The 16254-nt window shown below is 37.6% G+C and overlaps 1 protein-coding gene across 6 annotated transcripts; it reads left to right on the forward strand.

Annotated features, from left to right (window-relative positions):
• Positions 1–2277: 2277 nt before the first annotated feature.
• Positions 2278–10286, forward strand: LOC136208750 (uncharacterized). Of its 6 annotated transcripts, none has more exons than XR_010677253.1 (8): positions 2278–2497; positions 3186–3371; positions 3554–3750; positions 3866–3970; positions 4059–5806; positions 6102–6177; positions 6682–6900; positions 7897–10286. XR_010677253.1 is itself a non-coding variant. In XM_065999904.1 (7 exons), the coding sequence occupies exons 2-7, from the start codon at positions 3269–3271 to the stop codon at positions 6820–6822; spliced, it is 2370 nt and encodes a 789-aa protein (XP_065855976.1). In that variant the 5' UTR covers positions 2278–2556; positions 3186–3268; the 3' UTR covers positions 6823–7353. The 6 variants fall into 6 exon arrangements, 3 of the variants coding, with proteins under 3 accessions (XP_065855976.1, XP_065855975.1, XP_065855977.1); XR_010677252.1 differs by lacking the exon at positions 7897–10286 and adding an exon at positions 7483–7890; XR_010677254.1 differs by lacking the exon at positions 7897–10286 and adding an exon at positions 7593–7890.
• Positions 10287–16254: the final 5968 nt, after the last annotated feature.

Genomic DNA, 16254 nt, shown 5'->3' on the forward strand with positions numbered 1-16254 from the left:
TCAAGGAAATAACACCAACAGATACACATGACCCTAATATTACTCCTTTACCAACCCCTCCTATTATCTCAGACAATATCCCATCTATCACAACAAATACTCCCATTTCACATCCACAAACTATTGATTCATCATCACATCTTCATGCTCAGTCAGTCACTAGAACAGGCAGATCAATTCATAAACCACAATGGCTCATAGATTTTGTTTCCATAGTTCAAACCCCAGGTCAAACCAGTACCACTCCATATGTTCCCGATTTTCACAAACATCACATGGCATTTTTGGCCAAAATTGCTGAGGAACATGAACCAAAGTCTTACAAAGAAGCCATTAAAGATCCCAGGTGGGTGAGTGCTATGAAATCAGAAATTCAGGCACTAGAAGAGAACAAAACCTGGACCCTAACAACTCTTCCACAAGGGAAAAAGGCAATAGCGTCCAGGTGGGTTTTTAGAGTTAAATATAATGCTGATGGCTCAGTTAACAAGTTCAAAGCCAGACTTGTGGCTAAGGGATACAATCAACTCTTTGAGATAGATTACACAGATAGCTTTTCACTTGTAGCTAAAGGGGTTACTGTAAAGATATTCTTGGCACTTGCAGCATCAAAAGGATGGCCTATTCACCAAATAGACATCAACAATGCCTATCTTCATGGATACATTGATGAAGATTTGTACATGACCATTCCAGAAGGATATGAAGTTCCTGATCAGACCATGGTTTGTAAACTTGTTAAATCAATCTACGGTTTGAAACAAGCAGGTAGACAATGGAATAAGGAGATGTCTTCTGCCTTAATGGAAAATGGCTTCAAAAGATCACCTCATGATCATTGCTTGTATACCAAGAACACTGAGAATGACTTTTTTAACAATAGTGTTATATGTTGATGATTTGTTGATCTCAGGCACTTCTGAAGTACTTATTCAACAAGTGAAACAATTTCTTCACATAAGATTCACTATAAAGGATCTAGGTTATGTCAAGTATTTCTTGGGGATAGAAATAGCAAGATCAGAAGTGGGTTTACTAGTGTCACAAACAAAGTACATCCAGGATCTTCTTAGAGATTCTAAGCTAATGGAAGCACAACTAGCTGTTTCACCATTACCCTCTGGATTTCAGTTTCATGTTAAAACTGAGAAACTAGCTTCACCAGATGTATTTCGAAGATCGGTTGGCAGACTTTTGTACCTGGGATTCACCAGGCCAGACATTAGTTTTGCTACACAACTCTTAAGTCAAGCTATGTCTCAGCCATGCCAACATCACCTTGATGCAGCACTACATGTTTTAAGATACCTAAAAGGAACCTTAAATAAAGCTCTCCTCCACCCCAAACAAGTTGATTTAACTCTGTCAAGGTATTGTGACTCAGACTGGGCAGTATGCAAAACAACAAGGAGATCAGTGACTGGTTATTGCATCTTCATTGGCAAAGCCCTCATTTCTTGGAAAACCAAAAAACAAGCTACAGTTAGTAGATCCTCAGCAGAAGCTGAATACAGAAGTTTAGCTGTAACAACTTGTGAATTGAAGTGGATTTCCTACATTCTACAAGATCTTCTCATCTCTGTGCCTTTACCAATTTTACTACATTGTGACAACACATCTGCCATTGCCATAGCAGCTAATCCTATAGACCATGATCGAACAAAGCATTTCGACATAGATGTTCATTTCATCCGGGATTATGTTGAGCAAGGATTCCTGATCACTCCGCATATCAGTACAGAAGATCAACCTGCAGATCTCTTTACTAAGCCTTGGACAGGCTCACAATTTACAGAATTCTCATCCAAGTTTGGAATTGTCTCTTCACCACTTCCAACTTGAGGGGAGGATGTAGAATTAACAGTTAGTTTGTTAGCAACTGATTAGAAATAGGAACAATATACTTCCCCTTTTACCCTTTCTCTATTTTAGCTATTATAAATAAACAGCTTGCAACTATAACCTAATTCAATTTGATTTTAATGAATTCATCTTCTTCTCCATAATCTCTCTTTAGTTTTACAGAGTAGAAAGATGAGGGGATAAAATGGGTATTTTGGGTTTTAAAAGGGAAAAGTGCGAGAGAGAACCGGTCAAAAGAAGAGTCAAAGATGGTAAAATGGCGGTCAACGGTGACAGTGGCCATCGGTGTAATAAAGTATGAAGTTGGATGGCCATACCGGGAAGAAATTTAATTCAGTGGCCATAATATGAAAATGGGTATAGTTAAATGGCCATGGGTGTAATTTACCGCTTCTTTCTCCCTTTCATCCTTATTGAGCCCTCACCTCTCTCTCTCCCGCCGCTGTTGCACCGCCAATCTCCTTCATTGCTATTTGCTTTTGCCACCGTATGGACACAACGTCAACTTTGTTCTTCTCCTCTCTCCTTTGCTCCAAACACGCAGCGCCAACTGCAATTTTGGGGGACTTCTAATTAGAAAAGCTTCACTCCATAAAAATAAACACCAATTCGGATTCTCCTCCGTTGTGTTTCGGTTTGGATTACTTCCCCCTAAATTGATTTTGATTAACTGATGTTAATTGATTTATACAGGTCTCTGTTATCATTTTGTGTGCAATTAGGAATTGAATTTTCGGTTCAAACATTTCTGGGCTTTTAGTTCTAATCACTTGAGAAAAACGGCTGGTTTGATGGAGAAAAAAAATCTTGTTAATTATTCTTCCTCACAACAATGTTTGATCATTATGAATTGTTTGTACAGTTTATTTTTTGTGTGTTTTGATTTTGATTTTCATTTCTTCTTTCTGGTGAAATTAATTGCTGCTAAATATTTGGTAAATGTTGAAGGTTTAATTGTAAATGGTGAGTAAGAAAGAGTGAACAGGCAATGAATATCTCTGTAGATTTGTATGACAGGGAAGGTAATAGTAGAATTTTGATTCGAATCGATTAGAATCTAAAATCGACTAGGTTTAATGCATCAAGTAGGGAGGGAGGGAATTTTTATTTTTTAATGTGGTGCCACATGGAATCCACTTATTGGCATGATATGACATGGCGCTGATGTGGAAAATTTTACTTTTAATGGGACTTCATTGTAAACTTTATTGTATCAAAAATGATTTTACTGACCACCTGCACACATAACATATACTTGCCCTCCCCATCTTTCTTGGTCTCTCTCTATATCTCAATTCTGAAATGCCTTCAAACTGATTCAGATATTGGTCATCGGACCAGCAGATTCTTTGGGACTAGACTTGATACAAGAAAAAGATTTGGTGATTTTGCGGAAACAAATTTCATGGACGAGGACGAACCCAGTAGGTCAGCTTTGAAGCTTGCGTGGCTTTGGGTCATTGAGTATGTAGCAAGCTTGCAAGAAATTGATCCTTCATTTTTACATGGTACTTATTTGACATTCCGAAATACTTACATGAATATAATTCATTTTGTACGATTAGCAAGATTTATGGTTGTGAAGTAGGTTTGAATGTTATGTAGCTTGATGAAAAATGGTCTTTGGAAGCTATTTTGATTTGATTTAAACTTAGGAGTTTAAGGTTTCTTATGGTTTTGTTTCTATCAGGTTTGATTGCTGAGGCTCCAGAATTTCTTGGGGATTTGGGAAAGGAAACAAGGGAAATGGTTGCATTGAGATGTTTGGAGGATTTGTTTGGTTCTAGGAATGAAGGTGAGAGTGATGCTCCTTCCGCAGCAAAGCCAAAATTCACATTTGACATTTCTAATAGTTGTGAAGATGTGCTTCTATCCATACTGAAAGAGGTAATTCTTTTTTGTTTTTGCTCTGATTTACATACAATTTGATCATTTAAGAAAAACAAGCTTGGAGCTATTCTTCCTTATGGGGGGAATGTTAATATATGTTATCTATTTTCAGACATCAATTTCAGATTTAAGGACTGGACCTGATTTGTTGAAGTGGGATATGCAACCTTTCATTGTGCACAAAAGGACTACTATGCCAAAATGTTCCTTGGAACGTGTAATTTCTTGATTTCTCTACTGTACTAGCGTGCAAAATTTGTGATAGGTTATCTTCCTCATTTGTTATTTTGCCTTTTTACATACAGCTGAAAGATGAACTTCTTGAAGGTGCCCATCCTTGTACTGCATCTTTGATAGAACATAGTGGTCTGATGCACAAAGATGCAGATAATGATCAACTCTCTACAGATTGCTTTGAACAGAATGTTGGCTGCAGAGATAACAGTACTGGGACCATCAATTCCCTAATTATGGCACGGGAAGGGAGCATTATTTCCTTGCCACTTGAAAATGGCGATTCTCATCATCAGAATTTGTTACCCATGAAAAGGAATGGAAATGTTGTGCACAGTGAAAATCAAGCTGATTATCCAAAAGACCAAGGTCATGTAGGTGATGGTGATTTCCATTTAAAAGTGAAGAGGTTTAAGTGCAATGTTTCAAGTGCTAATGAAGCTGCAGAACTTACTTTAAGTCCCCAATTTGATGAGTTTGTAGAAGAATCCTCCAAAAGGATGAATGAAACTAGAGAGCAACTGCATGCTGAAAGAGAATCTCAAATAGAAGGTTTAGGCAAATGCGTGTCTTCAGAGAATGGTCATGAAAAGTTTGTTGCTGCAGATAGGATTGTAAGAAATGCTAATGCCGAGGCTATCTATGAAATTGAGCATAATCAATGTGAAAATGCTGATGATGCCACCAAAATGCCACAACATACATTTGGAGATGGACCCTGCCAAGATATCAGGGCAGGTGAAGCCAATGAGGAAGAAATTAGAAAGGGTACATCCTCTGGGAGAACACTGCAAAAAGTATATGTTGATGATAACAGAGATAACAGTAATTGTGGCAATCAACAAAAATCACCAATTGATGTTTCCTCGAGTGGAGTCCCTAGAGAGATCAGTGTTGAAAATTCTGAATATGGTGCTGAATGTCTTTATGAGGAAGACACATCAAGTGATGGAGATGAATATCATCATGAGAAGGTTGATGTTGCCATGGAGAGAAGTCAATTCCTGAGCTCTCACTGCACATTAAGCCATGTTTCCCTTTCTAACTATACAAAACTAAGTCTTTGTGTGAAATGTAGCAAAGATGACCAGTTGTTGGTTTGTAATGCTGTTGATTGTTCTATGGCGGTTCATGAGAGGTGCTTAGGTTGCTCAGCAAGGTTTGATAAGAAGGGAAACTTTTACTGCCCATTCTGTACATATTTGTATGCTATATCCAAATATATGGAGGCTAAAGCAACAGCTGCTTCAGCAAAGAAGGAACTAGCTCGATTTATTCATAAAGATCGTGGGAGATCACTTGGCAAAAAACATGACAAAGAAAAACAGAAATTGGGAGTGGAAGAATCTGATGAAACAAATGGAAGGCAATATAACAACGAACTTGAGAAAAGAAAAGTGGAAAAACAATTTGAAGAGCCTATTATATCATGTGCTGACGCAAATTTAATGCAAAGAGAAGAAGAACCAGATATAACTCATGGGATGAGTCCTATTTCTTCTGCAGAAAAGGAAAGTGAGGGGATGACAACAGATAATCTGTCCGTGAGGGGACTTGACAGACAAGACCATGGTTCTTTTGACCCTAAAATCACCATTGCCAACCGGCAATGCAGAGACGGTGAGATTCTCATAAATGAAAGAGAAGGTGAAGGAGGAATTCAGAAGGAAGTTGTTGGGCAACAAAGTAATGATTTGTTAGAGAAGCCTGTTTGTGCAGTTAATAGTGTTGAAGGAAAAACAACCAATGAGAAAACTAAGGAAGATAAAGTCTTCAGTGACTCCATAAGTTTAAAATTACGACGGACGGATAAGCAATAGTAAGTTTTCAGTTACTTTCAATAGTTCAAAATGATCTATAGGTTTTATTACCTTATTTCCATATTGCCTCTTTCAGGAGTACAATAATTCTGTTTTGTAACTTTTAATTCATTTGAGAAAAAAATTCTTGACAAACTGAGTTCACAATCATCGCTTTTCTTTCTTGTGTGTTTATGGAAGAACTACGGATTACCTGTTAAACCAAATTCGCACATGCTAATTTGGGAGTACTAGAATCTTGGTTTCATTAAGCAGTAACTGAAAAGTTTATGAAATTTATATTTTGATATGCAGTGTTTCCCCAGAAAAATATAGGTGGATCAAGCCAAACAGAGTACCATGGACACCTGAGGAGGAACAGATGCTCAAGGTACATAATCAGAATGAAGTGAATAGTTATAATTGGACATTTCGTAATGTGTAATTATTATGTTGCTTTAGTCACCAATTTTAAGGAGTAACATATGAATCCTTCAATACGAAAGCTCGTTGGAGTTTTTTTTACGACTATGTTTTACGTGAAAATCATAGATCTTTTTTTAGCAGTATATGTTTGGTGCTAGAGAATAAAACTTTAGTTACATTAACAATAAAACTGTAGTTACATTAACAAGCAAATTTTCTTCTATTTTTATTTGCGTGTAATGCTAATTAATGTATTCTACATGTTTTCTTCTAAAATTGATAAAGAAAATTGAAAAACAGCATGCCAAATTTATTAAGAGAAAAAATGGTGGATTTAATGTGTCATTGATCTGTGAATTTCATGAGAAATTCTAAAAGATTATTGTATCTGTCCATCAAACTATTATCCTTGTTTTCTTCTAGTTTTCACAGGTCTAACTGATATTGATTACTCCTTTTATGGTCACAGGAGGGAGTGAAGAAATTTTCATGTATGGGTGAGAAAATTCCATGGAAGCAAATCTTGGAGTATGGTAGTTTGGTATTTTTGAATGGCCGTTCTGCAATGCAACTTAAGGATAAATGGCGGAATATGGAAAGGAAGTCCTAAATTGAAATAGTAAGATTGCCTTCACTATGATCTAGTCACAAGTTTCACAATGAGGAGAATGCTTCCAAATTTTGAAATGTAAGAAAACCTTTTCCTTTTCCCTTTTCTGATAATTTTCATCTAAGCTTACTTTAAGGGAATTGCAAAATCAAGTATTCACTTAACTATGTTTCAATATATCTGAGTATTCCCTTAAAGCAAATAAACATGAGCATTAACCTGGGATTTTAAACAAAAATGATGAGAATTCTTTTTTTTTTTTTTCCTTTTCCGCTTTGCATATTCTCTTATTTCTTTGTGATTAATCTTGGTCCTTCAACATTACTTGATTCAAGCAAACTCTCCTTGGTATGACTTGGCTCTTTTTCTATGAATATTTTGGATTTGTTTGAGATTAGTTGGTCATTTTCTTTATTCTTTTTGTGTGCCTTACATTTGGGGTTATTTCGGGTAGACATGTCTCTTTGGCTTGCTTTTTTTCCCTCTCTTATCTTAGCCTTTGAACTCCTTTTTTTTTTTTTTTTTTCTTTCTCACAGATGGTTTCTGGGTTTATTTACGGTGTCTCTTTTTTTCCCCCTCTCACTATACTTCTGTCATATATTCATTTCTCTTTCTTCTTTATTTATGAAATTTTTGTGTATGTTAAAATGTTTTTGCAGGTCAGTTCAGTTTAGATAACACTGTTAATGAAGTCATGTTTGTTGTTCTATAGAATTAGATGTTTGTTGAATGGATCTATTATTTACTAAAATTTTGTTTTACTGTTCAGTTGAGTTGTTTTACAAATTAGAGGCAACCAAATTGGTCTGATGGAATATGATTCTGCTATATCATTTTCAGCTCCAATTCCATTTTACTTATTTGTACAAGCTTACTTGGAAACCTGGTATATGAATAAAGATCAAATTTTTGTTCAATTTCCTTTTGCAAGGAAAATTTACGTCAAAATGAAATTCTTATATAATTTAAGAAACGGCTGCAACCTTTTTTCTTTTGAATTATCTTAAAGTAATTAACCTATTTTCCGTAAGTTTGTAAAACATTTCACATTGTTTATGCCTCCTTTCTTCCAGCCAGTTGAAGTCTATCTCAAAGTTTCCATTTGTTAATGATTTTGGTAATCTACTTACAATGCAAGTAGAATTGAAGTGCTGTTTCTCAGTGAAATACTCAGATGTAACTATTTTTGAGTTGCTTCAACCGAGGAACCCAAAGATGTATTTTATCTTGTAAAATTTATATTTTGTTCCTTGATCACAAACCTAAGGAGATATGTATGGTCAGATAAATGTCTAATGATCAGAAAAATCATGTCATATTTGCAGTGGAGTACAATGAGCTTATATGATAAGTAGACCTTCGTATCCAGCTGCTGCCTAGATGATTATAAAATTTTCTTTTTCGTATAAAAAATAACTGTAAATTCCTTGAGGTTTCTTTCTATACATTTATTACTCCCTAGGAATAATGAGAAGTATGTGGATCAACATATACTGATAAGTGGCTGACAAACATTCCCATTCATTTGCATAAGTGTCTTTAACCTCGTGCATTTTCTCATGACTTACTCTTTCTCTTCTAATTGCACGACCTCATGTTTTTTATTCAGTTTCATCTCTTTAGTTACGGCTGAATACTAAGCTCAGACTCTCTGTTGGTAGTCTCTTTTCAAGTACCATTTCTTCTATCACAACTCTATGAGATACCATTTTTTCTTGCCTTCTATTACTAAATTCATTTGTGAAACTTTGGTCTATCTCATTGTACCAGAACTGTTACTTTCTTGCAGATGTGGGTAATACAGTTTTTTGATACGATGCTTTGTTAAGTAAGATGTTAGCTCCATTAAATCTGTTACCACAACTTCATAAGCATCGTCATTTTGAGTTTCGTACTAGCGGACTTTATCTTATACTTGTGAATATAGACTTGGAAATAGTCATAGTCATAGTCATAATAGGTTGTTTTCATGTTCTTATTCGTATGGTAGATAGTGTGCGTAGTTTAAGTGTTGCTTTAATTTTCTTGTCTTTGTGAATGTGTGTAATAAGATGTTTTCACAGTGAGTTGAATACACTGTTTTAATGTAATGATTTTTCAATCAAACTAATTAGGAAGCACATGAATTTGTCTAGAAATATGATAGTTTTGAATGTATGAACCAATCATAGGAGTCATGAGACCTTATAGCTTGAAAAAAGGGATAAATTGTTTGCCTTTTCTTCTGTTACTATCACATTTCATATAGGTATGTTAAAATTATTAATTTTAAATTTATTAATAATAATATTTTATATTAAAATATTAATTTGACTTTACAATTTGAAAGTGATGCTAATTGTACTTAAATTGCTATTGAAATTTTGGTAGTGCGATTGAAATTTTGGTGATATAGCAGTAGGGACACATTTATATTTTATCCATTACGTTGCTGAATCTCCACTAACTGCACTAATCTCGGGCATGATTTTAATCTAATTAAATCAACATCTAGTCTAGACCTTACTGTAATCAATAGCTTCAGAATTATATTTATTTCGAACTAATTCTAACTTGATTTGGTCAAACTTTCTATGCGTGCGATCTTGTAGTCTCAATTCATCGTTACTGTTTTCCCAAATTGAATGTAATCTCATACGATCATAATAAGAATCTAATAACAATCTTATGTTTTCTTTTGCTAATGAATATCGGTGTTTAGCATGAGGTATGGTCATGTCTCCTTTGTCTAATGCTAAAGTATTTCTTGATTCTCCGGTGAACTTATAAGTTTCAAATGAGCAGTTGTCTCGGTACGGTTGTACACTTTTCAACCTCATCAGTGGTTCTTAAACATGATTAAGAAGACACATGACTAACCCATATTTGCTACTAATTTACTGGCCTGTTAGGTTGGCTATTCGCATCAAGCATTCATTTCCATGGCATATACTTTTTAGTTGAATTCGGATAATTTTCTTTGATTGGGATATTTGGTCAAGTATATTTATTTTGAATACGGTGTTATGAATTTCCATATTTTTCATGTTTTTATCAGTTTATGCCTTTCTTAATGATGAAAAATTGCTGATTTTGAGGGTGGGAATAAATATTACACATATGATTGTGTATGTGACTAGAGAGGGGTACATTCTTTCTACCCATAATTTGTTTTGATAATTTTCCCACTTTTCTGGTCCTCTAGGTAATGTTTGTCCCTCTAAGACACATTTGGGTCCCCTTAAACGATGATGAACAAAAGAATTATTATTATTATTATCAGTTATAATTCATTTTTGAACATTTTTATATGATTATTGGTGAATTGTGTTTATTATTCTCGGACATTTTATTATAACTATATTCTCTACTTGTTTTTATGATATGATTTAAGATTTCAAGAACATTGTTTCATAGCTTTTGGTGAGAGTTATAGAGAGCGAAGGGTCAAAGAGAATAATAATGCCCATTTACAATGGAAAGGGTCTTTCTGTTTATAGGCAACCCTTGATGAATGGAAAAAAGTCCTAAATGCCCCTGATATGTCTCATGACCGCGTCGCAACTCTCGTGTCCTGCTAATCGCGTGGGGTACTGGTCTAACACATGGGGCTAGGATCTTTGTGTTGGACTGGATGTCTGTTTCAGACCCGTATCCTTTATCAGAAGCCCTCCCCCTTTCAGGTCGTGGAGGTGAGTCAACTATGTCCGAGTAGCATTGGAGTGGGGCTGAGTGTTCTGCTTGAATGGTTTTGGACTTCCATCATATGCGAGGTCTTTTTAATTTCTTTTGTGCTTTGCGTGCCACATGCAAGTGAGGTATTTAATGGGCAAGAAATTTGAGTGTTTTCCGGCATACCTTTGAGGCTAGTTTCCCTTTTTGCTTCAATTTGTAATACCCATCGCAGTCAGCAAGACACGTGAGAAATAAATAAAGAATTTTGGTCGAAATTTTCCATCGCAATATATACCCATCAATAGTGTTACTCTATTCAAAATATGTAATAAATTTGGCATGAGACGAAATGAACAAAATTATCTGTCCCTAATCCTTACTTCAAAAATATCTTGATCCACTCAACAGTATTTCAGGCTATGGTACGGAGAAAAAGAAATTGCATACAATAGGGTTGCTTACATGAAATTATGAACATCATTAGTCAAAATCAATTCAATTCATTTATCAGGTATGAATTTGTAATCCTAATATTGCATTATGAGCTTGTTGTCTCCATCATTTATCAGATCATGACCATCAATTCAATTGAATGCATTATTTTATTTTATTCCTTTAGGCTATTTAGTTTCGTTCTTCCACCATTTCCCCCTTTTGGCTAATTTGATTCCAAAGTGTAGTGTGCTATTTTTGAAGAAAACTTAGTACCACTTCCATAGAATACAAGTAATGGAGGGTGTGGAACATTCTTACCACCCCTATTTTAGCATATCTATCTCTTTCTCAACTTTGTCACCATCAAATTATTGTATTATGAGTTTTCCATACTTTTTTAGTCCGTTAAACTTCAAAACATGATATAAAAGTTATTTAACCTTCTCTATACTAATATATTATTGCACATTAATTATAAAAATAAATGATCTCAAAATAACCGTTGATGATCATAAATGAAAAGGTTTTAAAATTAAAGTTGTTTAGAATCACGTTTTTGAAGTTTTCTCTTTTTAAACATATTCATTTTATGTCTCCTAGACAAAGAATAATTAAATGATCTCAAAACTAAAAATTAAGTGATTTTTTTTATGTTACATTTTGAAGTTTAGTGACTATAATATTAATAGGAGTAAAGTTCAATTATTATATAAACTTCTTTTTTTTTATTAATCAAACATATGAAACAATAAAATTGAAAAGCTGAGAGGAAGAAAAAAAATTCCTTAATGATTTATAAGTTTGATAAAAGGTAAAATGATCTTTTCATTATATTCAATAGAAAGTTCTTTTATGTTGTTAACAGTTAAGATTCTTTCATTTCTATTTTACAAATATATTTAACTGTAATCGAATCTCATATCTTCTTGTAATAAACTCAATTTTCATTTTAGTTAGCAAAAACTCCTAGGTAAAATGATATTAAGTTTATAATATGAAAGAAGGGATAAAGTCCAATTTCTAAATTCTACCATTTAGCTGTAAATTTACCGCATCTTTTTTTTTTTGGTAAGAAGGGAAGAAAAAAAAACAAACAAACAAAAACCTAACCCGGGATCAGTCTAGGAAGACTGACCCCAATCCTATCCTCAAGAAGAGAAGGTAACAGAAAAGAAGGAGGAACGGAAAGGGTAGAAACACCTAACATCCCCCCATGCCCAGCAGCTGCCAAGCGATCCGCCACGCGGTTTTGCTCCCTATAAATATGGGAGAAGGTAAGAGAATCGAAGGCAGGACGAAGCCTCAAGATGGCTTTAATGAGATTCTGACTCTTAAGACAAACAGCCTGTCTATCCGAAATCCTGTTGATAGCCTCCAAATTGTCAGACTCCACCGAAATTCTTTTAACACCCATGCGAATGGCGAGTTTAATGCCAGACAAGATCCCCTAGAGCTCTGCAGTAAAGGAGGAGCCCGTACCTAAGTTATGGGTAAACCCAGCCAGCCAGGCGCCACCAGCATCCCGAAGAACTCCACCAGCAGCAATTCTGCCATTACTAAGGCAGGAGCCATCCGTATTCAACTTGACAACCCCTTCCCTGGGCTTCCTCCAACCAACTAACTGGACCTCTTTAACCGGGGAGGGGTGAACCAGGGGCTCTCCTTCAAAACTCTTTGTAATAACAGAGAGTTTTTTCGAGAAGTAAAACCGGAGGTCAGGAATAAAGACAGTCTTCTCAGCAAATAACTCTTCATTCCTCCATTTCCACATTTGGTGACAAATAATAGCGAAGAGAATAGCCCCGTGCTCCATACTGGCCAACAAATTCCCATTAACGCCTTCAGAGAACCAGTCAATATCAGAGAACCCCATAAAGGAAGGAAGGATGTGGTGAGGAAGGACCCCTTCCCAAACCTTTCTACTATTCGGGCAATCCCTCAAAGCATGGCACAAGGTTTCCACATGGCCGCTGCATCTGCTACAGGCACCAGATACAGCCAAGTGCCTTCTGTGTCTATCTGCATTCGTGAGGAGCCTGTCTTTGACTCCCAGCCATAGGAAACTCCTAATGCGGTAGGGGACTTTGAGGGCCCAAATGGACTTCCAAATTTCCAAAGGAGGATCAGCCCTATTAGGGGTAAAAGCTTCATAGGCCGATTTGCAAGAATAAGAACCATTATTAGTCAAGGCCCAGCAGTGTCTGTCCTTATCCTCCTCCTGATTACTAATATTCACACCTCTAATATTAAGGAGGGTCTCCAGGCTAAGAAAGGAGTCGAACTTAGACCAGATCCAGTCTCCCTCCGAGTCCACCACATCAGCAATTCTCCAGGAGAGGAGATCATTCGGCGGAGGGGCGATGCACACCTCAATCAACGGTTTGTCACCAATCCAGGTGTCATACCAGAAACTAATGGATCTCCCATTACCCACCTCCAAGCCAATCCCCGTACAGAACTCAGCAAAAACAGCACTAAGCCCTTTCCAGAGGAAGGAACAGCTGACAACCCTCTCCTTCGGGCCACCAAAGATTCTATCTTTCCTATACTTGCCGCACAGAAGACGAACCCAAAGGGAGGAGGGGGATTGCCACATTCTCCAAAGAAGCTTCATTAACAGGACTTTATTATTGTCCTTAGCTTGCCTTATACCAAGACCCCCCCTGCTCTTAGGCTGGCAGGCTTCCTTCCAAGGGACCAGGTGAATCTTCCTCCCATCCCCAGACTCTCCCCACAGAAAACGCCGATTAATTTTATCAAGGTCGTTGAGGACCGGCTCAGGGAGCTTACAGGCTTGCATGATGTGATTTGGAGCAGCGCAGTTGATAGACTGGATTAAAGTAAGGCGACCTGCAAGTGAAAGAGAATTAGCTTTCCAGCTAGCACACAAACCGTTAGATTTGTCCAAAATGTCTTTAAAAGAGGCTTTGGACACCCTGTCACTATGAAGAGGGACCCCAAGGTATTTCCCAAACGATTGAGTCAGGGGAATGCCAGACATCTCACTCAGTCTTCTACACAAGCTATTATCCATATTCTTGGAACAAAGCATACGGGATTTATGGATGTTAATCTTCTGGCCAGAAGCCTCACAAAAGCAGTCGAGGATATCCATCACAGCCTTAATTTGTTCCTCATTACCCTCCACAAAAAGCATGACATCATCAGCAAAGAGTAAATGGGTAACAGGGGGGCAATGTCTGTTGATGGAAACAGGGTGGAGAGTCCCTTTGCTCACCGCCTCTTGGATCAGGTGAGACAATCTTTCCATGGCAATAACAAAAAGGAATGGGCTCATAGGATCCCCTTGACGAATACCCCTGGATGGAGAGAACTCATCCGACATATCCCCATTGATCATAACCTGGAAAACAGGAGAGGAGATACACTTTCCAATCAAATTCCTCCAGTTCTCCGGGATACCAGCTTTGGCTAAACTATCCAGAAGAAAGCTCCAGTTCAACCTATCATAGGCTTTCTCCAGATCCAGCTTGAGAGCCACGATCCCTTTCTTGCCTTTCTTAATCTTCATAGAATGGACAACCTCCTGGGCAATAACAACGTTATCCATCAATTGTCTTCCAGGAACAAAGCTCCCTTGATTTTGGCTGATAATATCCGGAAGGATCTTCCGGATTCTATTAGCCACAATCTTAGTAATAGCTTTATACAAGACATTACAAAGACTGATGGGTCTCATCTGGAGAAAGGAAGACGGCTTGGCAACCTTAGGAATCAAGACAAGGAGGGTTTTATTAACCAAACTGATATCGTTCGAACCACCAAAGACACCTAACACAAAGCTGTATATACCCTCTTTAACAGTGTCCCAGTGTTTATGATAGAAACTAGCGGGGATACCATCAATACCAGGAGCCTTAGTGGAACCGATGCTGGAGAAGGCCAGATCAATCTCTTTAAGCTCAATGGGATGGAAAGCATTATTAATAGCATCCTCCCCCAAACGAGGAAAGGAAATGCCAGAGTGGGCACTCTCTAGGTCCACAGCTTCCTCTCTGAACAGGTCCTTGTAGAAATCAAGGGCAAGGCGCCGAATGTCCTCCTCCTCAAAAATCCACTCACCACTGGCGTCTTTAATAGCCTCGATCCTATTTCGCTGTCTCCTAATGATCGTTGAGAGGTGGAAAAACCTGGTATTCCGGTCCCCGTCTTGAATCCAAGCCTTCCTAGATTTCTGGAACCACAGAAGCTCTTCATGTCTAAGCACAGCTTCCAACTCGTTCTGAAGAGCTCTTAGGTGACCATTCAGGCTATGATCAAAACGAACCTCCAAGCAACGCTGAACACCTTCCATTCTCCTCAAGAGTTTGTTCTTCCTCCTGATAATATGACCAAAAGTATTTTTATTCCAAACAGCCACATTCCTCCTGAATTCCTCAGTAGCGAGGAGAACATCAGAGTGGGGATGCCAATTGCTTTTAACGAAATCCTTAAACTCGGGGTGAGACTCCCAAGCCACCAGATACCTAAAAGGTCTATTACCTTTCAGCCGATTTCCTTTGACCAAATTAATGAGGATAGGGCAATGGTCTGAGTGACGGAAAGGGAGATTAAGTACCTTGACCTCAGAAAACCTATAAATCGCTGCAACATTAGCGTACACCTTATCCAACCTAACAAACACACTATTCCTTTTCCAGGTAAATTTGTGGCCAGCAGCACCCAGGTCCGAAAGCCCGCACATATCCATACTTTGCTTATGATTAAGACACCGGTTCACATAATGATTACCCCCTCCTCTCTGATCACTCAAGAGGGCAATGTCATTAAAATCCCCGGCAACCAACCACGCCTCCACCATGTTAGAGCTAAAAGAATGAAGGATCTCCCACAGCCTTCTTCGGTTAGTCGAAACAGGATCAGCATAGACGAAGGTAATAAAGAAGGGTTTATTACCCGGGTAACACACCTTACTATGGATGAATTGACTGTCCATAGTAACAATATCAATATTGACTTGACCTGGCTTCCAAAAGAGCCAAATCCCCCCTGCCCGGCCAGTAGCCTCCGACCTGACGCAATTCCAATTCTTAAACTTTCTAACCACCTCATCTGCTTTGGCTCCACTAACCTTGGTCTCAAGAAGGACAAAGCAGGAAGGGTTAAACTGTTTAATGAGATCATTGACATGAATGCGGGTAGCCTTGCTCGCCGCACCTCTAACATTCCAAACGAAGAAGTCCATCAGAGGGGGAGACTACAGACGCAGGCCCAAACCCTAGATCAGGTATTTGTTTGGGGCTCCGGAGAGCCTAGAGGCGGTCCCAGAAGGACCCCTTTTATCCAAAGAATTCAAACCATGAAGGTTCTTTTTAGGTTTC

This window comes from Euphorbia lathyris, chromosome 10 (assembly GCF_963576675.1).
Source record: "Euphorbia lathyris chromosome 10, ddEupLath1.1, whole genome shotgun sequence".
In the NCBI taxonomy this organism is placed as follows: domain Eukaryota; kingdom Viridiplantae; phylum Streptophyta; class Magnoliopsida; order Malpighiales; family Euphorbiaceae; genus Euphorbia; species Euphorbia lathyris.

Bases quoted from the DNA above. Each gene is read 5' to 3' on its own strand.
- LOC136208750 (XM_065999904.1), top strand. From the start codon at position 3,269: ATGGACGAGGACGAACCCAGTAGGTCAGCTTTGAAGCTTGCGTGGCTT. The intron at 3,372-3,553 runs GTACTTATTTGA...TGTTTCTATCAG, and splicing joins TGATCCTTCATTTTTACATG to GTTTGATTGCTGAGGCTCCA. The intron at 6,178-6,681 runs GTACATAATCAG...TTATGGTCACAG, and splicing joins AGGAGGAACAGATGCTCAAG to GAGGGAGTGAAGAAATTTTC.